The 26183-nt window shown below is 39.9% G+C and overlaps 1 protein-coding gene across 4 annotated transcripts in view; it reads right to left on the minus strand.

Moving 5' to 3' along the window:
- Positions 1-26183, minus strand: part of PARD3B (par-3 family cell polarity regulator beta) — a 1152049-nt gene that overhangs the window by 452670 nt on the left and 673196 nt on the right. For all 4 annotated transcript variants that reach the window (XM_040228721.1, XM_040228723.1, XM_040228724.1 and 1 more), the window contains exons 12-14: positions 14228-14398; positions 9052-9184; positions 1981-2080 (exon numbers count right to left, since the gene is read on the minus strand). In XM_040228721.1, the coding sequence (XP_040084655.1) occupies positions 1981-2080; positions 9052-9184; positions 14228-14398 (404 nt within the window). The remainder of the gene's footprint in view (positions 1-1980; positions 2081-9051; positions 9185-14227; positions 14399-26183) is intronic.

Below are 26183 nucleotides of genomic sequence, written 5' to 3' on the forward strand. Positions count from 1 at the left end.
AGGAAATGGCAACCCACTCCAGTATTCATGCCTGGAAAATCCCATGGACAGAGGAGCCTGGTAGGCTACAGTCCATGGGGCCGTAAAGAGTCAGACACGACTGAGCGACTGAACTGAACTAAGCGACTTCACTTTCACTTTCACTTTACAGAACTCAGAGAAACATGTTACTTCCTAGCTCACTGGTTTCTTGTTTAAGGATAAAACTTAGGAACTGCCTCATGTAGAGCTGCGCGAGGCAAAGTATCTGGGAAGGGGCTCCTAGCTTCTGTGCTCTTAAGTGCACCCCTCTCCTCACATCTCCACATATTTACCAACTCAGAAGGTCTCCAAACCCTGTCATTCTGGGGTTTTATGGGGGTTTCATAAAACAGGCGTGCCTACACATGAAGTCGCTTTAGTTGTGTCTGACTCTTTGCAACCCTATAAACCACAGCCCGCCAGACTCCTCTGTCCATGGGATTCTCCAGGCAAGAATACTGGAGTGGGTTGATATTTCCTTCTCCAGGGCATCTTCCTGACCCAAGGATCAAACCCTCATCTCTTAGGTCTCCTGCAGTGGGAGGTATGTTCCTTACTATGAGCGCCCCATTACAAAGACAAGACTGATCCAATCATTGGCCACGGTCAACTGATTCAAGGCCCATTTCTCGAGATGGGGTTGAAGTTCCCACCCTCTCAACACAAGACTGGCTCCACTGGCAACGAGTCTCCTTCCTTAGATGCTTCCAAAAGCCACTTCATTTAGATAAGACACCTTTATCACTCTCAATACTTAGGAAATTTCAAGGCTTTTAGGGGTCAGTGCCAGAAATGGGATTAAGACCAAATAAATATTTATTATAAATACATCATGACAGGTTTATATCTGATTTATCTCTGCATTGTTCTAGCAGTTTTGTGCATATACCCTGAATAAACAGTAAGGTAGGTGAGTGAAATTATTTTCATCAGGGAACTTTTTAATGCTATCAAACTGTCATTTTTGATTCAGACTAAAGGCAGGCAATGGAAATAAACAAGCAAAATCAAATATGTCCAGATTTTTGCTCAAGAAACCCCCAGAGATATTGATCTAGAAGAACATTATTATGATTATCAGTCTAGTTCAAGAAATTGTGTTTGAGTAAGATATTTGACTTCAGAAATGTAGGAATAGGAGATAGCTAAATATAGGTAAGCTTTTGGCTAATAGAGGTAGCTATACTCTTGCATTGTTTTATTTTTAGCAGATTGTAATAAAAAACATAATGGTGATGAAACCAGCCTTGCTGCAAGATAAATGAAAAAAATCTCACAGGATTACCATGGGGCAACAATGGAATAAAATATCCAATTTTTAACAGCTATAATAAATATAGAAAATAGCAAAGGGACAAGTTAATGATTTTTAAAACTCATCAGAAGAACAAAATCTATGAATTCTACTAGTCAAATGGTGTGTATGCTTAGTAAATCTCTTTTTCTCATGCTTGTGTGAGTCTAAACATTATTGATTTTTTTGTTTCTATTACAGAATGGATATAATATTGGGCATTCTTTTCAATAGTTTAGATTACATATGCTGTTGCTTTAATTTTTAGATTCCATTAACTTTCTTGGAACATATATTTTTAAGATACCTTTAGAATTTGCCAATTACAAATTTAGAAAAAAGGAGCTTTATGTCTTCTCAGTTTTGTTTTATACCCTCGCATATAACTTTTTTTTGAGTTCCATCTCTTTAGTTTTTAACTTGGTAAAAAAAGATTCAACAATTTTCCCATATATTTTAATAATATATGAGGAATCTCAAATTCCAGGAAGTGAAAATGAACCATATGAGGTGTCAATATTAGCTATAAGAAGTTTTCACTGGAAAAGAATTATAGATACTATGAGATTTCCATTCTGGAAAGAAATAGAGTTAAAATAAGGTTGCTGGGTTTTCCCAGAAAAACCATAACAGGGAACATTTACGATATATCATTTTATCGATACCTGTGGCTGTAATCTTCAAGGCCCAATTCCAGAACGGGATGTGGTTGGGGAGAAGGTGGTACTTCGCTCTCAGCCCATCCGTCATTGGGAAGCAATAGGTCTATAAACAAAGAACAAATAAAGCTGTAGGAAACTGGAGGCAGAACTGTTTGGTGCCTGGTTTTGTTTCAGTCCATCTCTCAGACATAATTTTCACCAACACAGAAACCAACCATGAAATAAATAAGTCCTCATACAGAACTGAAGGACTCATGTGCACTAATACAGCCTGTATGAAGAAATCATAGCCTGCTAATATGCTTTTACGCTGGTGACCCGCTGGGAACCCCTGGCAAGTGAAGTCCGTGCATCTTAACTACATTTTCCCATCTCAAAAAGGCTGACACATATTCATTACTTGTGATTTGTAGAAGATTAACAAGCCATTTTTTAAAATGACTTAACATTTTTGTAAACAAGACTCTGTAATGAATGCTGTGGATTAGATGGTGATTTAAGCATTGGCCTCAGTGACAAAAAGTACTTAAAAAATCATGAGATACAGTATATCTACTCACCGTTTAGACACTGTAGAGGTTTAAAAAAAAATTCTTGCATCTCCACTGTATTGGAAAACCCTGAGTTTGGGGCCTAGGGAGCAGAAGACTGGGGTCTGAATCCTGGTTTTCCTACCCACAAAAACTGTTTACTTCTCAGTCCATTTTATATGGAAAGTAAATAGAATATTACAACTAATAAAAAGTAAGGATTTTTGAGATCTTTCTGTGTACCACATATTGAGCTTAGCCTTAAGTATTATTTAACCCTATCAACAAAGAAATTATTAAATAATGTATGAAAAAATTGTATGCATAATGGTTAAGAGTATGGTTTGTGCAGCAAAACTGCATATTTCCAATCATGGTCTGTTATGCTGTATGAACTTGGGAAAACTACTCAACTTCTATAAACTTTGGTTTTTAAATCTACATAGTAGAAATATGACTACTTTCATTGGAAGAGCACAAGGATTATATAAGACAGTGCATATTCAAACAGTGATTTAAAAACAAGTGCCAATAAGTTAAAAAAAAAAAAAAAGATTAATCTGTACACCATAAACTTGCTATGGATCTGTTATAGTGAGATACTAGTAGAAAGTTGACTCTATTGATGGAACAAGGAAATAATCTCTTTGTCCTTGAGAAATGCTGGTGGTAGCAATCTGCTTTGACCTGCCCATACACCAGGTCTGATGGTTAATTTTATGTGTAAACTTGACTGGGCTTAGGGTGCCAAGACACTCGGTATTCTGTGAGGCTGTTTTGGAGTGATAGTAACATTGAAATCAGCAGACAAAGTAGATTGCACCCCTCCCGTATGTGGGTGTGCACGCATGCTCAGTCGCTTCAGTCGTGTCTGAGTCTGTGAACGTATGGACTGTATCCCACCAGGGTTCTCTGTCCATGGGACTCTCCAGGCAAGACTATGGAATGGGTTGCCATGTCCTCCTCCAGGGGATCTTCCCAACCCAGGGATTGAATCTGAGTCTCCTGCAGCTCCTGAAGTGCAGGTGGATTCTTTACCACTGAGCAACTGCCCCTATGTGGGTGGGCCTCATCCAATCTGTTGATGGACTAAACAAAAAGGCTGACCTTCCTCTAAGTAGGAGAGAATTCTTCCTGCCTGACTGCCTTCAAACAGACACTGGCTTTTTCCTGCCCTTGGATTCAAACTGAACCACTGGCTCTTTCAGACAGGGCTACACCATTGGCTCTTTCTTCTAGGTCTCAGCTTGCCCACTCACCCTGCAGGTCTTGGGACTTGCCATCCTCTATAATCATGTTACCCAATCTCTTACAATAAATCTCTACATATGTATGTGTATGTAATACACACACACAGAGACATAACATATACTCACAGATACATTCCATTCGTTCTGTTTCTCTGGAGAACCCTGATGAATACACCAGGGAAGGACTTGTTCAAAGCTCTGCATCACAGACTAGTATAAAATGGAGGCAGTTCTAGCACTGCTGAAATATCCCTGAAAATGAGACTTGAAGCAGGAATCTGATAAGTCAGATGATCAGAGTACAGAAGCGCAAAGAACAAAGCAGTCAGCACTATCCTCCACCTCCAGTGACCTGGTAATATGCAGCAGTCAGGCAGTCAAAGATTTTTTGAGAGATGGTGCTAGTGGTAAAAAAAGGAAAACACACACACACACACACACCTGCCAATGCAGGAGATATAAGAGACTCAGGTTTGATTCCTGGGTCGGGAAGATCCCTTGGAGGAGGGCATGGCAACCCACTCCAGTATTCTTGCCTGGAGAATCCCATGGACAGAGGAGCCTGGCAGACTATAGTCCATAGGGTCACAAAGAATTGGGCACGACTGAAGCAACTTAGCACACATGCACACAGAGCAGAAGGTAAATTGGAATAAAGGACATATGGGGACCACATCTTTTCTATTAGTTACAATCTTTTATCCTCAACTTCTCAGTTCATTTTTTTACTAGTGGCAAACATAGCTGTGATCATGTAACTAACTGCCTGCTAAAAATATTTTCAGTTGCACACAATTGCCTAGAGTACAAAAAGTCTCTGTCCCTGGCAGTTAACTTTATCTATTACACATTAGCCACTAGGGACCATTTACAATTCTAGACCCCAAGGCCAGGCTTTTCTACCCCAGTGTACTTGCTCATATAATTGCAAAACCCATTTCATCCATTAAAAGTCCCACCCTTCTCCCAAGGTCCCCCTCAAATATCACCTTTTCTATGAAAGCTTCACTGTTGGTTTCTGGGATCTGTTGGTATTTTTACAACAGTGGCAGAGGTTTCTAGTGCTCCCAGTATCTATGGTCTTCCTTTCTTCCTCACACATATCTAGAGCATCAACCCCATTTTCCACTCCTCTTTATAACTAGACCAGTTCTGGACAATAGAAAGTAAGTTACTATGGTCAATGTTGTGTCCAGTTTCAATGCTTAAGAAAGGGTACATGCAACTTCTCCCCCTTTCCCATGGGCCTGCTGCAACCATAAGTGGATGAGGCACCGGAAGATGGCCAGCTTCCAATGGAAAGAGCCCAGGTCCCTCAATTCTCACTGGGCTGTGATATGAGCAAGAAATACATCTTCACTATCTTTATCCACTCACACTTTCAGTTTATCTGTTAATGTTACAAAAACTAATTTTTGTGTAACATTTACCATGTGCTGCTTTTGCAGTGAGCTATCAATCTATCATCTACCTGTCTATATTTATTTCTCTTACTGCACCACAGATAAATTCATCCACATCCTCCTCTTTCGCCTCTCATTCTTCTTCTTTAGCATCTCCTCTGGCTACTTCAAGTTGATTATGATCATTAACTTCAATTTTTATTTTATTCACATGAATAACCTATGTGTTTTTAAAGTAATGATAGGTGCAGATGTGTTTTCTTTGATGACTCTTTATCCTTGGTAGTTTTTTGTTTTTAACTTTTTACTTTATATGGGAGTATAGTTGATCAACAACGTTGTGATTATCCGTGGTACTTTTTAACAACAGATCCACTTGCTGTAAAGAATTTTTTTCCTCTTCATCCAAACACCTTTGTTAAGCTCTTTATCATCGTGAAACTCTAGAATTCTTGTCTCCTAAAAACAGTATTTCTGGATCCCACTGAATATACAAGGTAAGTCTTGATGGATATTTTACATATTGCCTGTAAAATACTGTACATCTAGTTACTACTTCATTTATGACCAAATGACCCTTATTTTAATCTCCATCTTTTATTGTTGTGACTCGTTTTATAGGATCCATTCTGCAATGGCCAAATCAGAAAAGAAGGACAAAGGAGTTCATGCCAGCAGCAGCAGCAGCAAGCTATGGCCTTGGCCCCAAACCAGAATACCAACTGATTTTGTACATAAACTTTCACTGAACATGTTCATGAACGTACTGTCTATGGCTGCTCGTGCAACTCTGTGGCAGAGGTGAGGCGCTACAACGGAGATCCTATGGTCCACAAAGCCTAAAATGTATTATCTGGCCCTTTACAGACAAAGTCTGCTGACCTCTGCTTTAGACTATTCTTGAGAACAATAACAACATTGTGTTCACTGTTGCAGCCTAGCACATTCTACACAATGAAGTTATCCCATAATCATCAGTCAAGTTGAAAAGTATAATTCAATTTCTGATCATCACTGCAGAGCCAGTGCCTTACATGCTCCTGGGGGGTGGATACATGCAAGTTCCCAGGAGGGGACATATTGTACATAATCACACTATTATGTGTCTCTTCAAAGGACCCCGGGGCACATGGATTCAGTGGGATAGGATACAGAATTAAAACATCTGGTTTGGAGTACGGGTGAAAGGCCTGAGAAGACCTCAGTGGGTGATCCTGGGCCGACTTGGGGCCACAAGTGCCTGGGGTAAGGGCTGGAGCTCTCATGAACTAAAAGTGGGGAGGAAGCAGGAATAGAGCACAAAAGGGAGATGAGAACAACGGAAGGAGAGGAAAGAACAAACCAGAGGTAAACTGCACTTCGGCTATTACTTGGCCTGGGGTGAGATTTGCCAGAAAGAGTCTTCAGAAGATGTACTGTGTATGCACTTCATTACCATTCAAATGCCTAATCGGATTTTATAGTGAACCCCTGGGAGACAACCTCCATCATTATCCCCATCCTGGAGTCCCACACTCATTCCGCTGCAGGCATTGCGAGCAATTCTCCAACACAAATGTGAATTTTCTGGTGTTATAATTTCTACAAATGTTAGTTCTAAGAATGCCTTTTCTCTCTAACAGCTTGACAGGATTATGTATATATAGATAAAATAACAGTAGAACAGTGGGTGGTACGTACTATTATTACAAAAATAGATGGAACACAGCATATCAACATTGGACTTTTAAATATACAAAGGAAAGGAGGAAGGGAAGAAAAAAAAAGTGAATGTTTTGGCTGTAACAGTTCCTCTCCTCACTAGACATTACATTTTGTCAAGTCAATCTTGTTTTTCTAAAGGAGCTCCTTAGAAACATGGGTGGTGGCAAGTCAACATCACTCATGTTTCATGAGTCTCAGTGGCCTATGACCACCTCATGTGCATCTGAAACTCAGGAACTCTCAATGGTTCTCAAAACTGAAAATGTTATTAATCCTACAAAGAAGTGACGAGCACAATATTCTTCTACAGCATCCTCTTTCAGTCAATAAGCTATAAAAAGTAACAGCATTCCATCTACTGGCCTATTACAGTTAAAATTTAACAAGTCTATGCTTTGATATGGAGAAGGCAATGGCACCCCACTCCAGTACTCTTGCCTGGAAAATCCCATGGATGGAAGAGCCTGGTAGGCTGCAGCCCATGGGGTTGCTAAGGGTGGGACACGACTGAGTGACTTCACTTTCACTTGGATTTTCTGTGCTTTTTTAAGAAATAAGTCTAATAGAATTTTAAAAGAACTGGATTTTTGATGTTACTTTGAAAAGTTGAGGTAGGAGGAGGAAGTATAGCAGGTACTTGGTGGACCATGGATCCATGTCTCAGGAGGAAGAGAATAGACAGAACCTTCCAGTGGTTCTGTGCCTAAAGGACTCTCATTATTCAGGGAAATACAAACTCAGAACATTCTACTGAAGTTCCAAAGTATTACTGCATCTTATTTTCAGCATGTGTTTTGAATGGATTTTATTATTTAAAATATTTTTTTTTCTGGGTGTATCCTTACACTTTAACTAGTTTTATAGTTTCATTATGTTTGCCTTTGCCAGCCTTCCTAGAGATATTATCCCATTTCCTTGAGTATCTCAATGTCCTCTAAAAATATACCACGTAATTATCACTTCAACATTGATATTTTATAAGCACTGAAAATGAAACAAGATAGGAGGGAATGTGTCCAAAGTTCCTTTGAACATCACTGGTGCAGCAAGGAATAAAACCCGGAATTTGGATTGTTACTAGACCACGTGATGCTTGAGAATTAAATGCCACTCAAGTTACGTAAGGGCTGGAAACATTCTTGATCATTACTTGGACATGGTCAAGAGAAGGCACTTCTGTGAGGGGAACCTGCTGTTCCTTACCTAGATTTTTCCTGCTTTTGTGACAGAAGGACTCAGAAGGAGATCCTACTTTGTCAAGAAAATATTTAATTGTATTAAGATGGGAAAAGACATACTGAGTGTTTCTTGATTTGACAGAAAGTCAAGTCAGTTTCTCATAAGAGATGTGGGTCCAATCCCTGGGTTGGGAAGATCCCCTGGAGGAGGGCATGGCAACCAACCCTGGTATTCTTGCCTGAAGAGTCCCATGGACAGAGGAGGCTGGCAGGCTACAGTCCATAGAGTCACAAAGAGTCAGACACAATTGAAGCAACTTAGCACACATACACATGAGAAATATTAAATCTTCTCTTTATTGCCTTTATTTTAATATTCTGTCATGAATATCTATTGCTTTTGTAGTACCAAAAAAATTAAAGTTACTAAACAGAAAGGAGAAGCAGGGAAATAAATTTCTTGGTGGCCTAAAGCATAATTTTTGAAAACAGAAAGAGGAAAATCTAAGGTTTTTATATGTAAAACTCCACTAGAAATGTGACATGTACAAGATAATCATGGTCATGGTTCTTGGCATTTACCACTCAAAAATAAGCATAAATCTGCAAATTGTGCTATGATCACTCCATGGTTTAATACCAGTCCATATATATTGTGAGTTGAATTGTTATTTACACTTGGTAACTTCCAATATTAAAGATTCTTAAACAAAAATAATGATTTGTCATTTTGTTTCTGCAGGCATGGTTTGTTTTATACATAACCCTCCATGTTTGGGGCAGCGAGCACAGAAACTGTCACTTAAACTGGAGGCAATGCCAGGAATCTGCTTCACAACTTGTGAGTCAGCTCCCCCACCCATCTCTCAGTGTTCACGACTCAGAGTAACGAAGTCTGCACTTAGTCTAATTAATTCCCCTTTGTTCCTCTTTTTTTTTTTTTTTAAATAAATATTCTCGTGTTTTCTCACACCACTTGCAGTAGATAATTTTCAGTAGAGAACCTTACCTTTCTGTTTGTCTTGTGGACTGTACGTGCCAAATGGATGCAATGTACTATTATCATTTCTCCTGGAGGTGGTTACAGCATTTTGACAGTTCTCAAAGCAGGGCTTAGAAAATGCTCCACATTCTGCAGGCTCCTAAGGAATGAAAACAAGCATTACATTTACTTTTGTAACATGTCCCAGCTTTGTCAATGAAAGCAAAGTGGAAGAATGATCAACTTTCAAATAATTTTTCAAGATTCTCTGGCATGGAAATCCTGGACAGTGGAAAATCAAAACGTTCCTATCAGTTAGAACATCTTTGAATAGGAAATAAAAACTACTGACATTGTGGTGTTAAGGCTTAGGAGTGCTGATAGCCAGTACGAAAGGGGATTAACTTTATGGTTCTTTCCCGCCACTTACAACTGTCTTCTTTCACATTTTCTTCCATCTGGGAGTGCAGCTTGTGGTAATGTCAACATAAGAATACAGTTCATGCCAAGGGCGTTTCTCTGCCAACCAGATGGTTCTCCTCTCTCTCCCCACCGCTTGGCGACTAAGTGCATATGCTTTAGGACAAGTCAGAACCCAGACAGGTTTACCACTGAAAAGCCACGGGAGAGCCCCACTGCAGACACTAGGCTTCTCGGCCAGGAACTATAACAAACTTCTGTGACAATGCCAGACAGTGGTTCTCCTGAGAGTTTTCTCTTTTACCTTATTTCCCCCCGTCTATTTTGACAGTCTGTAAACAAATTCAGTTTCCTTAAAACTGCTATCTTCATAATCACGCCCCCACGGCATGTGCCCCAGGTGCCCCTGAGGCATTAGAAGGGGCTGACTGCAGGGCCTTCTAGCTGCTCTTCAAAAGGAACAAGGTACAGAGAACTGGGTTTTGCTCGGGTTCATACAACGTGTCATCCTAATAGATTCAAAGAAGGAAACTGAAAGCCATCTCAGGACCATTCCCTTGACCATTGGTGAGAAGAACGTGCCCCTAAACAGAAACATAAAATTGATCTCCAAAGCTCTTTCCTTCTGAAAAAGAGCATTTGACCCAAACAATGCATTGATTTATACTCCTCTCTTTTAGTTACAATAGCTCGGTATCCTGCTAGTTAAAATAGTCATAGCATTCAACACATAGATTCTTCATAATTAAGATGTTTTCAGCTGCTGCAGGCCCTTTGCTTTTTGTCAAGGTTTATAACACTTTTTCCACACCCCAGGGGTGCCCTTTGCCACTGTACCGCTAGTCAACCAACCCTGGTGCAAGCTACTCCTAAATTTAAGCTGGAGCCCTGGCAGGTAGGTGAGGTAGGACTTACCTTATATTGGCAAGGGCTTTAACAACAAGAACAACAACAACAAATTTTTTTTGCTGCTTTCCTGGCTCTTTGATAAATGACACAATCAATATCCCAACAACTGATCAGTAACCAGCCTAATTAAAGTATTCAGCCTGTAAAATAGAGCTGTCGAGGAGCCTTCCATTAGTGTCCCAGCCAATAAAAAATATAATGGATTTTTAAACATATTCTGCTTCTACCAAGCTGAGTTTACAACTCAGGGGAGGGAAATGTTTGAGGGAAGGAAAAAGAAAAAAACAGGTCATAACCCATTTTTTAATACCAAGTCTCTAGGCTCAAATAGAATTACAATTGAACCTCAAGCTCATCCTTTGAAAAACATGTTTCTGTTTAAAACAATTTTGATTCAATCAAGGGCTCATTATGTATTCTTCACAAGGTTCTCATCAAAACTGTTTACGTATCTTGTACATCTGGGTAATGTGGGAAAATACCATAAAGACTATATATTTTGACTTTTCTTAAGTAGCATCTTCTTTTTTTTTCTTTTTTGAAATATCAACATCATGTTCAAGTAACCATTTTGGTGTTCTTTCCAAACCTAATTGATTTCCCTGAATATATGAGCAGTGCTGAGGCCTTTTTCTAGGTTACTGATTCTTTTTTATCATACCTGAGGGTGATTGCTGCTCCAGAGGACAATCTTCCAAACACATGAGCACACAACATATGCTTTGACACAGTAAAACAGATTTGGGAGATCAAATAGCCACAGCTTTTTTTTTAATTTAATAAAGATTAGCTGTACATTAGGCGGCTGTCGCTAATGAAAAAAAAGTAATACTCTTTAATCTTCATGGGTACCACAGAGATTCTCACTAGCTGAGAAAGCCAAGTGCCTACTCAATCCCCCATGGAAAGCATGTAAATATTAGGGAAACCAAAAATGAATCTTGTTTAAATGTCCTCATAAAAATTGTTTTTTGTCCCATTTCTTATTCCTAATTGATTTCCTCGGGAACCGTATCAACAGGACACTTCTGAAGATGGGCAACAAACTGAAGGCTTAGTACTTGCTCCTGAGGGAATAACTGTCAGCCCAGCCCAGAGCATGAGAATTAAAATGAAAATACCTGTGGTAAAGGAGAACGCAAATAATAAAATGTCAACTTGTTGAGTCAAAGCAACGAGCATGTATCCACTAGGCATTCATATATGGGAGAGAAAGACAGGGAACTAGGGAAGATGAAAAGTGGGGAGGGAACTCTTTTAGCAGTGTTCATTTCTCTTTTTCTTTTTTTCATTTGCTATCTTTTACTTCTGCACAGATATGGAAATCTTGAGCAGTGTATTTTCCTTTGGTTGAGAATTCTTTGCTCCAAGACATCTTAAGGGAGATTTAAAACACAGATGCATTGAAGGGTTGACTCAAGGGCCCACAGACCATACTTCGTACCTGCCTCCAACAGCTGGGTTCCATGGAGGTCTAGGGCTCCAGAGTAAGAATGAAGTTCAACTAAAAAGGAGCTGATTCTCTCACAGTAGGAAGCAAGAGATAAGGGTATTATGACTGTGTACATAAGTAAAATCTATTAAATATTCATGGAAACCTCTATGTCACTTAAGCAGACACAAATGTTGAAAATGAGTTGGCTCATTATATATAGTCTTCAGTAATTGCCAATTTACATTTATTTAACATTTACAAGGTTATGCATAGAAGAGTAAAAAGGTACAGTTCCTCCTTTCCAACAGCCAATAATGTAACAAAGTAAGATACAGCCTGGAGAAGGAAATGGCGACCCACTCCAGTATTCTGGCCTGGAAAATTCCAGGGATGGCGGAGCCTGGTGGGCTGCCGTCTATGGGGTCGCAAAGAGCTGGACATGACTGAGTGACTAACATAGAAGATACAGCTAAGTTTACTTCAGCTTATCCTCTGAGATGAAGTAGGCCTTATATGAGACTTTTATTCATTTATTACACAATGTATAATAACTGTCTACTAAAAGTGAAAGTGTTAGTCATTCACTCATGTCCGACTATTTGTGACCCCATGGACTGCAGCCTGGCAGGCTCCTCTGTTCATGGAATTCTCCAGGGAAGAATATTGGAGTGGGTTGCCATTTCCTTTTCAAAGGGATCTTCCTGACCCAGGGATCGAACCTGGGTCTCTTGCATTGCCCGCAGAGTTTTTTACCATCTGAGTCACCAGGGAAGCCCAGCTTTCTACTGCTACTACTACTAAGTCGCTTCAGTCGTGTCCGACTCTGTGTGACCCCATAGATGGCAGCCCACCAGGCTCCCCCGTCCCTGGGATTCTCCAGGCAAGAACACTGGAATGGGTTGCCATTTCCTTCTCCAATACAGGAAAGTGAAAAGGGAAAGTGAAGTGGATCAGTCGTGTCCGACTCATTGCGATCCCATGGACTGCAGCCCACCAGGCCCCTCCATCCATGGGATTCTCCAGGCAAGAGCACCTAGGTGCTGGTAAATGAAGATATATGAAAGGATAAGGCAGACAACAATATCGCTATCTACAAGTCCTGAGCATTCAACTATGTATGTCTTTACATAGCCAGGAAATGACCCAGCTCAATCTTTTAACCACTATGAGTCCAAACTTTTAACCACTATGAGTCCCAACTACCTTCTATTCTTAATCTGAAACTATTTTACAATTTTTAAGTTGAATTTATTATTAAAACTAAGTGTTTTAATAGGATTCTATTTTAACTTCTTGTATTAATATATCACACAAACATTATTTGTCCTTAGAGAATATATATGTGATTTTCTGATGTTTTTCTCAACTCTTAACTATTATCAACTTGTTTCTTATCTTTTCTTAAAATAATTTGTAAGAGAATTTAATAACTATTGCCTATATATTAGCAAAAATAATGTTTTAGGAATACTTTATGATAAATATAATTGATATAATATACAATTATAAAATATAATATTATATAAATATAATTGTATGTAAGTGAAATACTTAGCAATATCAGCATTCAATAATACTTTGTTTATACTTCACGTATACATAAAAATATTTCTTACATTAAAAAACTCCATAAATAAATAAATAATAGATTTAAATAAATAGATTTCAAAAATATTTAATTAAAGTATATATAATAATATGAAACAAGAAGTTTGTTTAATAGATCAAATTTTAAATTAGTTAAGTTGCAGATCTGTATTTGTTGTTGTTTAGTGGCTAAGTTGTATCTGACTATTTTGAGACCCCATGGACTGTAGCCCACCAGGCTTCCCTGTTCATGGAATTTTCTTGCCAAGAATACTGGAGTGGGTTGCCATGTTCTCCATGGGATCTTCCCAACTCAGGGACTGAACCCATGGCTCCTGCATTGGCAGGCAGATTCTTACCACTGAGCCACAAGGGAAGCCCCAGATTTGTATTACCCAAGCACACACTGTAGGGAAGAATATAGAGAGCTAATTGCATTATAATGATCTTCATAGTAAGCATTATAGACATCTTATTAGGAACCTAATAAGGTATGGACAATGCTAGCACATCATCCAAAAAGTATATAAGCATGTTATATGCTTTAATGATCCTAATAAAGTGTAATTCATAAAGTCCAGAGCTCTAGGAATTTCTGGGGAAAAATTAGAAATTATGGACCTGTTATACTGGATAAATGACTTAATTTATATGTACATTTTTATACCTTCTAGTTATACCTAAAATATAGAACCATCTATTTGCCACATAATCCCATCAGAGCACCTCTAGGTGCATATTTTTCTAATTTCAGAAACCAGTATGAGCTTAGATACCATACTAGTGATGGGAGTGTGAGTTTTCTGGTGGCCATTTGGGCAGTTTGCACAGGGAAACAACAATTTGCATCACCTCCACTGGTCTCTCTGGCCTCCTCAGAATCACCAACTGGATCATCCCTCGGATGTTTCCTTCCATGGACATGGATCGTCTAAGTGTTTCCATAGCTTCGTGGTTGGACTTTCCCAGAAGAGATTCCCCATTAACTGCAATCAGCTGGTCATTCATCCGCAGACGGCCATCCTAGGGTGGAGGTAAGAAAAACAGTATTAAGCAGAGAAAATCATGGTGATGACATGTGACTGTCAGGCAAAAGTTCAAGTTTAAAATAAAGAAAAAAATTCAGCTATTAGGGATGATTTATTTTCCACAGCAGAAAAAGGTTCTGGATTTTATCAAATAGTCACAAATATTAATAATAATGAATTGTGTGAAAGTGACCTTTAGAAATCTTAGAGTCCGGAACTACAATAACTTAGACATTTGTATAATATCCCTTACCTAAACCTTTGGCAAGTGTGCTAGGCTAACCTGATTCTGCCATTTGCTCTGGAAGCTACCACGTTGCTGACTCAAGGAAAGGGGGTTTAGAAGCAAAAGACAGTGGCCATATTGCTTGCATTTTCAGGCACAGAGAGACACCACGCTTAAATGTTGCATGCTTGACAACAGTAATGGATCTCATAGCTAGCTCTACTGAATAGTGCTGTGAAAAGAAAATTCTCATGTTATTTTCTCTAATGTAACAAAAAGTTGCTAGTCTGCAAAAGAATGCAGAAGTGTGTAATGCAGGTCCAATCTGGTACCATATCTTCTAGAGGAAAGTCTTGACAAAGGGGACTGTCAAGCCTTTTGTGAGGAGTCTCTGGCTGATAAGCACTTTCACCCAGCACCTTCAGGAAGAAACAACACATACCACAGAGAACTGGGAACTTTGGCACGTGGATAAGCGGCCCAGATTCTAGTCTAAATCACCTCTCAGTTCAGTTCAGTTCAGTTGCTCAGTCGTGTCCGACTCTTTGCGACCCCATGAATTGCAGCATGCCAGGCCTCCCTGTCCATCACCATCTCTCGGAGTTCACTCAAACTCACGTTCGAGTTGGTGATGCCATCCAGCCATCTCATCCTCTGTAGTCCCCTCTTCCTCCTGCCCCCAAGCCCTCCCAGCATCAGGGTCTTTTCCAATGAGTCAACTCTTCGCATGAGGTGGCCAAAGTACTGGAGTTTCAGCTTTAGCATCATTCCTTCTAAAGAACACCCAGGGCTGATCTCCTTTAGAACGGACTGGTTGGATCTCCTTGCAGTCCAAATCACCTCTAGGTGCTAGTCATCTTCAGCTAGAAATGCCCCTGGAGTCAATGGTGGTAGCTGAACAAACTGGGACACCATCTCTACCTACAAAATAACTTCTGGGGATCACAGTACACACTTCTCCCCCAACAGACAGTCTGGGAGAAAATATGCTTAAATACTGACAGTCTGATTAGGGACATGGGTTATACCTGTTTCTAGGGTAGGAAGTTCTTGCTGTGAGGCACAGACGCAATTTTAGGAATGTCATGATGCTGGTGCTGCTGCTAATACATTTAGCAGAAATAACAGTTGGTGAGCATGGTAGTTCTTCCATGAATTATCTATAGCTCTTACAGAACTCAAGAAGCTGGACAGATTAATGCTTTTGCTCACATTTTACAAATAAGGAAACTGAGGCACGAAAGTGATGTTAGGTGCCGCAGGTCACAAAAGAGAGTCAGAGATAACTGACCTAAGTTCAGTTTTCATGAACCTTGGTTCTTCTCAGTTTCTGTGCTAGGGCTTCCTTGGCTATTCATCTCTAGACTACAGTTGTACACACTAAAGCAGGTGGAGGGGAGTATTCAACTTTTTGCAGTTAGAAGTATCTGGGACCCATGTTCAAAGGAACAGAATGAAATGTAAAATGAAAAAAGAACTTTCCTAAGAAATGAGAAAACCAGACATATAATGAACAATAGGGCAGCCATACAGATTTGGGAGAGAAATCCTGTGGACAAGTTGATGAATTTTGACTAATGCAGCAGCAGTGGTCAGAGGAAGTTCCTCTGCTGACAGCTGGGGAAAGGGGGAGAGTGACGAGAGCTGTTCTGGGGCACAGATGCCCTCGTGGGGATGCACTGCCCACGCCTCCTGTTGCAGAGGGTGTCAGCCCGTGGATGGTGGAGGCCATGTCCTCTCGATTTCGACAGGGGTAAAATCAAGCTGTAAAACTTGACTGCCCTGCCTCAACAGAGCCTAATGTCTTCTGCCTTCCTCTCATTTTCCCACTCCACTTAATCTTTCCCATAATTTGGAGCAAATCTGGAAATGAGATTTACAGGAAAGGCCAAACACAAAAGAAATCGCTTCATTTCTGTTATCTAATGGTGAGAGAGGCACGTAAAGGATAAGATTAAGGCTACATGAAATGGGGTCAAATGGAAGCCACTTTAATGGCTATGTACAAATGAAGTGAGACACTTTCGGAATTATGCTCTTCTATTGTGGCATTTAATGGAAACAGGACTCCTGGGCTGGACCTTTCACAGGCAGTTGGGAGGGTCACTAAAAATGTTTTGGGGAGGACTGGAAACAGATGTGTGGTTTTTAAAGATGGGGAGGAAGCTCAAAAGTTGGATCAGGATCCTAGCCCTGTGAACAGGAAATGAGGTCGAGTGCTGGACCTGTAGATGCTTAGTCTTGGCAGGACACCTCATTCTCTATGACAGGAAGAAGAAAGATAAAGATTGAAACTTAATGGGTACTTGTAGAATTGAGGGAATGAAATCTGAGGGAGAGCCACCTGGTAACCTCCTGTAAACCTTCTCTGTGGAATATGAGGCAAGGTCTGAGTGAAGAGGTAAATAAGAGATAAGGAGATAGAAAAAAAAATGTTTTTTTTTTTTTTTTTGTAGGATAATCTCTTACCAACAAGTATTAAGTACAGACTTTTATTTTCAGCTACATTCCGAGTCTCAAGCATACATAACTACACTAAAAAGTAGAACGTGTTTGCTGTATCCAAGTCCAAACAATAAGGCAGGTCAGGTCAGCCCAGGGCAACTCTTTTTTTTTTTTTTTTTTAAGACATTCACATTCATTGCAAGCATCACTGCAGAGCTGCAGGTATGATAAAAAATCCACATACTCTCCTTTTAAGGCTTAGCTGGCTCGTTGCTATTGGTTTTTACTTTCCCTTTATAAGAAAAGTGATAGGTAAATTCATTAATGGTGGTGCCAGTAAGCACCACACTGTCCTAACATTGAGAAGATAATCTTAGAATTAAGAACTGGAAGCGTCCTTAGAGATTATCTTGTCCAACTGCTTCCATTTATAGATAAATAATGTGATGTACACAGAGAATAAGAAACCATTTACTGAACTCCTCTTCTAAAGAGAAGCTACTTCCACATAGATTTGAACTTGCTTAGCTAGTTAAGGTCAGAGCTGGATTAAATAGTCCGAGTCCTGACTTCTCAGCACTCCCTATTCACTACCCATTCTGTGTTCTAATAGATGACAATGACTAGTCCCTCAAGGGATCATGCTTCAGGAAAAAAGACTTTCAAATCCAGAGAGAACAATATGACACCAGATGTCTCCTGAATCCGCCTGGCAATGCAGGAGATGTGGGTTCAGTTCCTGAATTGGGAAAATCTCCTAGAGAAGGAACTGGCAATCCACTCCAGTATTCTTGCCTGGGAAATCCCATGGACAGAGGAGCCTGGCAAGCAACAGTCTACGGGGTCACGAAAGAGTCAGGTACCACTTAGAGACTAAACAACAACAATGACAATTCCAATTTGCAATAGTTTTTTACCAAGAAAGGTAGCTTTTTATGGTTTTATTTTTTTCTTTCAGTATTATGTTTAAGTATGTACTTCAGCATGAGAATAGTGACTCTCCTCAACTGATTTTACATGAGTGACTTCAATTATCCAGGTACGTTACCCAGTAATTCTAGGATATTTATTTTATCCTAATCTAGATCACTCTTTCATTTGTTGAAGGAAAAACCAATGCCCTTTCTGCTATGGACTGAATGTGTTTTCCTCAAATTCGTATGTTGAAATCCTAACCCCTAACATGAAGATATTAGGGGGCATTTGGAAGGTAATTAGCGCCCTTATAAAAGGGTCCTGAGACAGATGTCTTGTCCTCTCTGCCATATAGGGTTACAGCAAGAAAAAGACAGCTGACTATTAAGTACCCCTCACCAGATGGATTCTGCAGCACCTTGATCTTGAACTTCAGACTCAAGAACTGTGAGGGATAGACTGCTGCCATTTAAAAGCTACCCAATTTATGGAATTTTCTTTAAGTAGCCTGAACAAAGACACTTTTCTTTCTACTTTATGACCATCAGACCCCTAACCAAAAGACCACAATTACATCCCTTACTTTTTGCAACCCCTGTAATCAACTCTTATCTACCCTTAAGCTAGGAGGAAGTAAAGGAAGTTCCCAAAGAGGAAGAAAAATAAGAAAAAGAGAAAAGAGAACAGAATAAAAATAGACAAAAACTTCCTCTGGGCACATTAGGACAAATAAAAACTGGTATAAGATTTAGGTCTTCTCCATGTCCTGGGGTGATTTCAAGTCTCATCAGCCCTAACCAGGTTCCAATGTGGTCATGTGGATGCGAGAGTTGGACTGTGAAGAAAGCTGAGCACCGAAGAATTGATGCTTTTGAACTATGGTGTTGGAGAAGACTCTTGAGAGTCTCTTGGACTGCAAGGAGATCCAACCAGTCCATTCTAAAGATCAGCCCTGGGTTTTCTTTGGAAGGAATGATGCTAAAGCTGAAACTCCAATACTTTGGCCACCTCATGCGAAGAGGTGACTCATTGGAAAAGACCCTGATGCTGGGAGGGCTTGGGGGCAGGAGGAGAAGGGGACGACAGAGGATGAGATGGCTGGATGGCATCACCGACTTGATGGACGTGAGTTTGAGTGAACTCCAGGAGATGGTGATGGACATTGAGGCCTGGCGTGCTGCGATTCATGGGGCTGCAAAGAGTCGGACGCAACTGAGCGACTGAAGTGAACTGAACTGAATGCGGGGGGAGGGAGACTGAACTGGGAGACAAGATGTTTGAGTGGTATATCCCCTTTCTGCGCTGCTGCTGCTAAGTCGCTACAGTCGTGTCCGACTCTGTGTGATCCCATAGATGGAAGCCCACCAGGCTCTGCCGTCCCTGGGATTCTCCAGGCAAGAACACTGGAGTGGGTTGCCATTTCCTTCTCCAATGCATGAAAGTGAAAAGTCAAAGTGAAGTCACTCAGTAGCATCCGACTCTTTGCTGCTGCTAAGTTGCTTCAGTCGTGTCCGACTTGACTCTTAGCTACACTGTGCTAAATCACTTCAAGTCGTGTCCAACTCACAGCGACCCTTTCAACTGTAGTCTACCAGGCTCCTCTGTTCATGGGATTCTCTAGGCAAGAGTACTGGAGTGGATTGCCATTTCCTACTCCAGGGGATCTTCCTGACACAGTTTTGAACCTGTGCCTCTTATGTCTCCTGTATTAGCACACAGGGTCTTTACCACTAGTGCCACCTAGGAAGTCCATATCTCTTTTTATTGAACACCTAATACAGGGCAGTCCTTGTGCAGATATCTTGCATATGTTCTCAATTCTCAAAACAAGCCTGTGATACAAGCACCACACTCCACTTAGAGATATAATAACGGAGGCTCAGGGAAATTAAGTGACTGTTAAAGAATACTGTCACTGCCAGGCCTACCTGTCTGAGTCAGTTACATTTCCATTGTGCTATGTTGCTTCTAGAGATGATTAAAGGTACTGCAGTGATTGGGAAAGCCTGATAGCTTCCCTGGTGGCTCAGAGGGTAAAGCATCTGCCTGCAATGCTGGAGACCCAGGTTTGATCCCTGGGTCAGGAAGATCCTCCCGAGAGGAAATGGCAACTCACTCCAGTACTCTTGCCTGGAAAATGCCATGGACGGAGAAGCCTGGTGCACGTTACAGTCCATGGGTTGCAAACAGTCGAATACGACTGAGCGACTTCACCTTCACTTTCTTTCACTACAGTGATCAATGAATATAATTATTTAATGAGTTCCTCCTTTGGGCAGTTCTTTTGCTAAACCCTTTGTCTGTACGCACAAGACAATTTAATACTTATAACTATCCTGTACACTGGGGACTATAGGTCCCCTTTTAGAAAAGAAGAAACCAAGGATCAGGAGAGTTCAGTGCATTGTTACAAGTCACATGACCAAAAGCAAATTTGAACTAGGTCTGGGTTCCTCTGAAGTCCATATTTTCAACCACTTTGCTAGTGATTCTTGACCTTTCTGGACTCTTCTTAGACTCCTTTGAGAATCCCATAAAAGCAAAGGATTGTCAACTCTTAAAAATAAATATTTACATGATGGTTCCTCCACAACTGTACATTTGGACCAGACAATTCTTTGTAATAGAGAGCACTTATGTACTTTTTAGGATGTTGCATGTGCCCTCAGAAGCACATCCATGATTTCTGGTGGTCCAGGGGCCTTGTAGTTTAGTCCATGTTGTGCCTCTGCTATGATTAGCAGTGACAGTGCAAGCCTTAATCCACCTCTTGGTGCCATTTTTTTTGTAGGTTCCTTTACCTCTAAAGTTCTAATGAACACAGAGGGAAGAGAAGAAAGCCATGGCACAGAATGAGCCTCTGAAAAACATGAGTCAAGCATGAAGGAGTAGGCTGGCTAACCCAAGGGCAGCTGGCTGGGGCCCAAGGCCAATCTACATTAGGCCAGGGTGTTCAGAGGATTAATCATGAGCAAATGTTGACTCCTTCCTCTGCCTAATTCTAATGGGGTTCTTGGTGAAGCCTTCAGGGACATCAACACTCAGGGCCCAAATCCCAAACCCTGACTTCAGGCTACACAGCAGTATTTCCTTGGAGTAGAGTGGGACTCCAGGCAAGATGGCACCTGACTGAGGAAAAGGACTGTCCTGAACAAATATTTCCCAAGATCCTAAAATCACTCCATCTGCTTACTGTATTTTTTGGAAGAAATCCAACCTAGAAAGAGCCTTGTATTCCAGACTGAAATAATTTAGTTTCATTTTCAAACAATAACAATGAAAGGAAAAGAATAAATCAAGATTTTAAAGTATAGTTTTTAAAGTAAAGAAAAGCAATACAGTTGGTAAGACCAGAAGCTGTGAATTCTTGTCTTGAAGGGCACCTATGTACATTAGTCAATGTTTTACTTCACCTGTCCTAACACAATTTCAACCAATACAAATAGCACCAGTCTTCAAAAATAAGAGCTCTATTTTCGAGACGCAATACATTGCACTCTGGTGTACACACTATGGTGATGTGGTCCAAACTTTTCCTTTGCTCCAAAACGCCCTTTGCATTCCTGCTCACCGGTTCTATATCAATCCTTCAAAATAAGGCTCAGCAACTGCCTTCCATTTTCTTCCCTTCAGGCAGAATTGCTCCATCTCAACACCTATGATTACTTTTATATTTGTCTACCATTTGTTGTTGTTCAGTTCCTCGTGTTCACCTCTTTGTGATTCCATGGACTGCAGCATGCCAGTTTTCCCTATCCTCCACCATTTCCCAAAGTTGCTCAAATTCATGTCCATTGAGTTGGTGATGCCATCAAACCATCTCATCCTCTATCACCCCCTTTTCCTCCTGATTTCAATCTTTCCCAGCATCAGGGTCTTTTCCAATGAGTTGGCTCTTTGCATCAGGTAGTCAAAGTGTACTGGAGCCTCAGCTTCAGCATCAGTTCTTCCAATGAATATTTGGGGTTGATTTCCTTTAGGACTGACTGGTTTGATCTCCTATCAGTCCAAGGAATTCTTAAGAGTCTTCTCCAAGTTTGAATGCATCAAGTCTTCAGTGCTCAGCCTTCTTTTTGGTCCAACTCTCACATCCATACATGACTACAGGACAAACCATAGTTTTGACTATATGGACCTTTGTCGGTAAAGTAATGTCTCTGCTTTTTAGTATGCTGTCTAGGTTTGTCATAGCTTTTTTTGCAAGGAGCCAGTGTATTTTAATTTCATGGCTGCAGTCACCACCTGCAGTGATTTTGGAGCCCAAGAAAATAAAGTCCATCACTGTTTCCATTGTTCCCCCATCTATTTGCCATGAAGTAATGGGACCAGATGCCATGATCTTCATATTTTGAATGTTGAGTTTTAAGTCATCTTTTTCACTCTCCTCTTTCACCCTCATCAAGAGGCTCTTTAGTTCCTCTAAGCTTTCTGCCATAGGGTGGTATCATCTGCATATCTGAGGTTACTGATATTTCTTCCAGCATTCTTGATTCCAGCTTGTGATTCATCCAGCCTTGCATTTCACATGATGTACTCTGCATATAAGTTAAATAAGCAGGGTGACAATATACAGCCTTGAACTACTTCTTTCCTGATTTTGAACCAGTCTGTTATTCCATGTCTGGTTCTAACTGTTGCTTCTTGACCTGCATACAGGTTTCTCAGGAGGCAGGTAAGGTGGTCTGGTATTCCCATTTCTTGAAGCATTTTACACAGTTTGTGGTAATTCACACAGTCACAAGCTTTGGTGTGGTCAATGAAGCAGAAGTAGATGTTGTTCTGAAATTCTCTTGCTTTTTCTATCATCTAATGGATATTGGCAATTTGATTTCTGGCTTTTCTGCCTTTGCTAAATCCAGCTTGTACATCTGGAAGTTCTTTGTTCAAGAACTATTGAAGCCTGCCTTGGAAGATTTTGAGCATTACCTTGCTAGCATTTGAAATGAGTGTAATTGTGCGGTAGTTTGAACATTCTTTGACAGAAGGTCTACCACAGTCCTTACCGTATTTGAGTTTTTAATGTGTTTATTATGCTACCAGATTCCTGTACTATGGAATGAGTCTTTTCATTTCCTGTATCCATTCTATTACATATTGAATAACTTATGGTAGCTGTAGATGTTGTAGAAATCCTTGCTAAATGGAATCACTAGAAACATCTTTCATCAGGTGGTTTGACCTGGTGTAAGTTTCATCTCCAATGGACAAATTCAACAATACAAACTGTAATTATGAGCAATTCTTGAGGCCAGGCTGGCTTGGATATACTGGCACATGCTCAGAGAAACTTTATAATTCTAAAAGTGAAGCTTGATTACTGTCTGTGTACTGGCTCTGCTGCTGCTGCTAAGTCGCTTCAGTTGTGTCCATCTCTGTGCGACCCCATAGACAGCAGCCCACCAGGCTCTGCCGTCCCTGGGATTCTCCAGGCAAGAATACTGGAGTGGGTTGCCATTTCCTTCTCCAATGCATGAAAGTAAAAAGTGAAAGCGAAGTCGCTCAGTTGTGTCTGACTCTTAGCAACCCCATGGACTGAGGCCTACCAGGCTCCTCCATCCATGGATTTTCCAGGCAAGAGTACTGGAGTGGGGTACGATTGCCTTCTCCGGTGTATTGGCTCAGTATCCTCTTATTTAGCTATTGCAAAATTTTAAGTTTATCTAATTCAGTTATTATCTTAAGAGCCTCACCCCATTTTATGTAGTAAATGAGTGAAGTTCCAGCAATGTACCATTTATTCAGCATCAGTGGCATGTGAGACTTTTTTTAATTAAAGATAACTGAAGAGTATTTTTAGAACCTCAGAATATATATAATCAACCATTTTGATATAATGTATTACAATTCTTTTCTTTTAAAGACCTACTGGAAACATATGGGATATAAATAAATGACCAACCTAGATAGTATATTCAAAAGCAGAGACATTACTTTGCTAACTAAGGTCCGTCTAGTCAAGGCTATGGTTTTTCCAGTGGTCATGTATGGATGTGAGAGTTGGACTGTGAAGAAGGCTGAGCACTGAAGAATTGACGCTTTTGAACTGTGGTGTTGGAGAAAACTCTTGAGAGTCCTTTGGACTGCAAGAAGATCCAACCAGTCCATTCTGAAGGAGATTAACCCTGGGATTTCTTTGGAAGGAATGATGCTAAAGCTGAAACTCCAGTACTTTGGCCACCTCATGCGAAGTATTGACTCATTGGAAAAGACTCTGATGCTGGGAGGGATTGGGGGCAGGAGGAGAAGGGGATGACAGAGGATGAGATGGCTGGATGGCATCACTGACTCGATGGACGTGAATCTGAGTGAACTCCGGGAGTTGGTAATGGACAGGGAGGCCTGGCGTGCTGCGATTCATGGGGTCGCAAAGAGTCGGACACGACTGAGCGACTGAACTGAACTGAACTGAATTTACAGCCTTCACTGTAGTCATGAGTGAATTTTACAGTTTCCTTAGCAAGAAGTTTCAGAAGCACTGACTGAAGAGTCATCACTAGTATCCCTTGGTCTACTTTGCAGCAACAGCAATCTGTGCTTGTTTTACGTTTTTTCTGTTTCTTGTCCTGTCAGCTTCTTCTCTATCCCTTCCCATCTCCTTCCTGATTTTCTGTTTTCAGTTTAGTTTGGCCTAGAAAATTGGATAATAGAAGCTTATTAAGGTGCATGGGTTGTATGTATCAAGAAGATTCTGCATGAATGCCTAACTAGATTAGAATCTCAGAAGCCTTTTCAACTTAACAAAAAGATCTTATTTATTCATTTGAAGAAGAAGAAGAAAGCTCTGTTCTTGCTTGTGCTAAGATTGCTAAAAATCTGGCTTCTTAAAGAAATGGACCCAGAGCAGAATGCTTAGACCAAAACTCTGACCACATTATGAACTCAGTATCTCTTATAAATACCCACAATATAGGTGAATATAGGTTTTCAGGTAAAAGATACTATTTTCAGAGTCAAAGAAACATGATCGTGCTATACCAACTTTTGTAGATAATAATTTCATTTTTGGTTAGGTCTAAAAACATATATTTTTAAGCCTCTGAAGACAATAATAGAATTCAAAGTATACATCAAAAAGACCTAGAGTTCTAAAAGTTTATCCAGCATGATACAAATGTATTTGCATTTCCATAAATAAAATAAATATCTGAAAATGATAAAACTTAGCAAGAAAAACGATGATAGATACTGGTATTATGAAAATTTTAAAGTAATGTTATATCTCTATAAAATAGTTACTACTTGAGAAAATCCATAAATGATAAGCCTGAGTATATTAATTAACACATATTAAAATTTTGGGCGGTTTTTTTTTCCTAAAAAAGGAAATGTATTTAAAATATATGGCATAACATAGTTGATAATTCTTTTTTTTGTTTGTTTAAATTACTTGTTTTATTTTTTAAAGCAGAGTTCTTATAGTAACGGTGAATTTTTCCAGGCAGAATTCCTGCTTTTAGTTGTTCATAGAATATCACATTTTTGCGGTGAGTATGAAATATTAGAGTTTGGCTTCTAACAGTTGAGGATTTGCAATGAAGCTGTTTATACCCAGATTGTATGGCGTTTTTGGTAAGACGTAAAAACCTGGAAGACATGACTATAGGTAATGACCTTGACAGTTCTCTTCCAGTAGAAAACACTATCAATTTTAAGAAAAATGGATAGCTGAAGAAATCATTTAACATTCGTGTTCCTTAAAATGCTGTCCTTTTTATCTTCCTTTGAATTCATTAATTATAGATACACCACATGATTTATAGATACAAGCAGAAATGGAGGTGGAAATTACTTCTGCTAGGAACTCCTACCGGACTCCTTTTAAGTAGGTTAGATATATTCAACCAACATTCCCCATTACAAAGAGACATGGATATTCAGGATCAAACATTGTATTCCCATAAATTCTAGAACTATGCATATTATCTCCCCAAAATTCATAATTAGGTCATTTTAAAATAGAGGGATTGCTTGTATTAGTTAAATTTTTTAACGTATTATGAAATGGTATAGATCTTGCAATTCTGCATCAGGCAACCTCTGCAGAGGTTGTATTCCAGATTTCCTAACCACACAAGAATCAAATTACTTAAATTATGTCTATTTCATATTCTGAGTGCATGCATTTGCAATTAGCTATGTCAGGCATTTTTCTTTCATTTAATTTCATCATCATCAAGTAGTATTTATTAAGCAC

Source organism: Oryx dammah, unplaced genomic scaffold, assembly GCF_014754425.2.
Source record: "Oryx dammah isolate SB20612 unplaced genomic scaffold, SCBI_Odam_1.1 HiC_scaffold_27, whole genome shotgun sequence".
Taxonomy (NCBI): Eukaryota; Metazoa; Chordata; class Mammalia; order Artiodactyla; family Bovidae; genus Oryx; species Oryx dammah.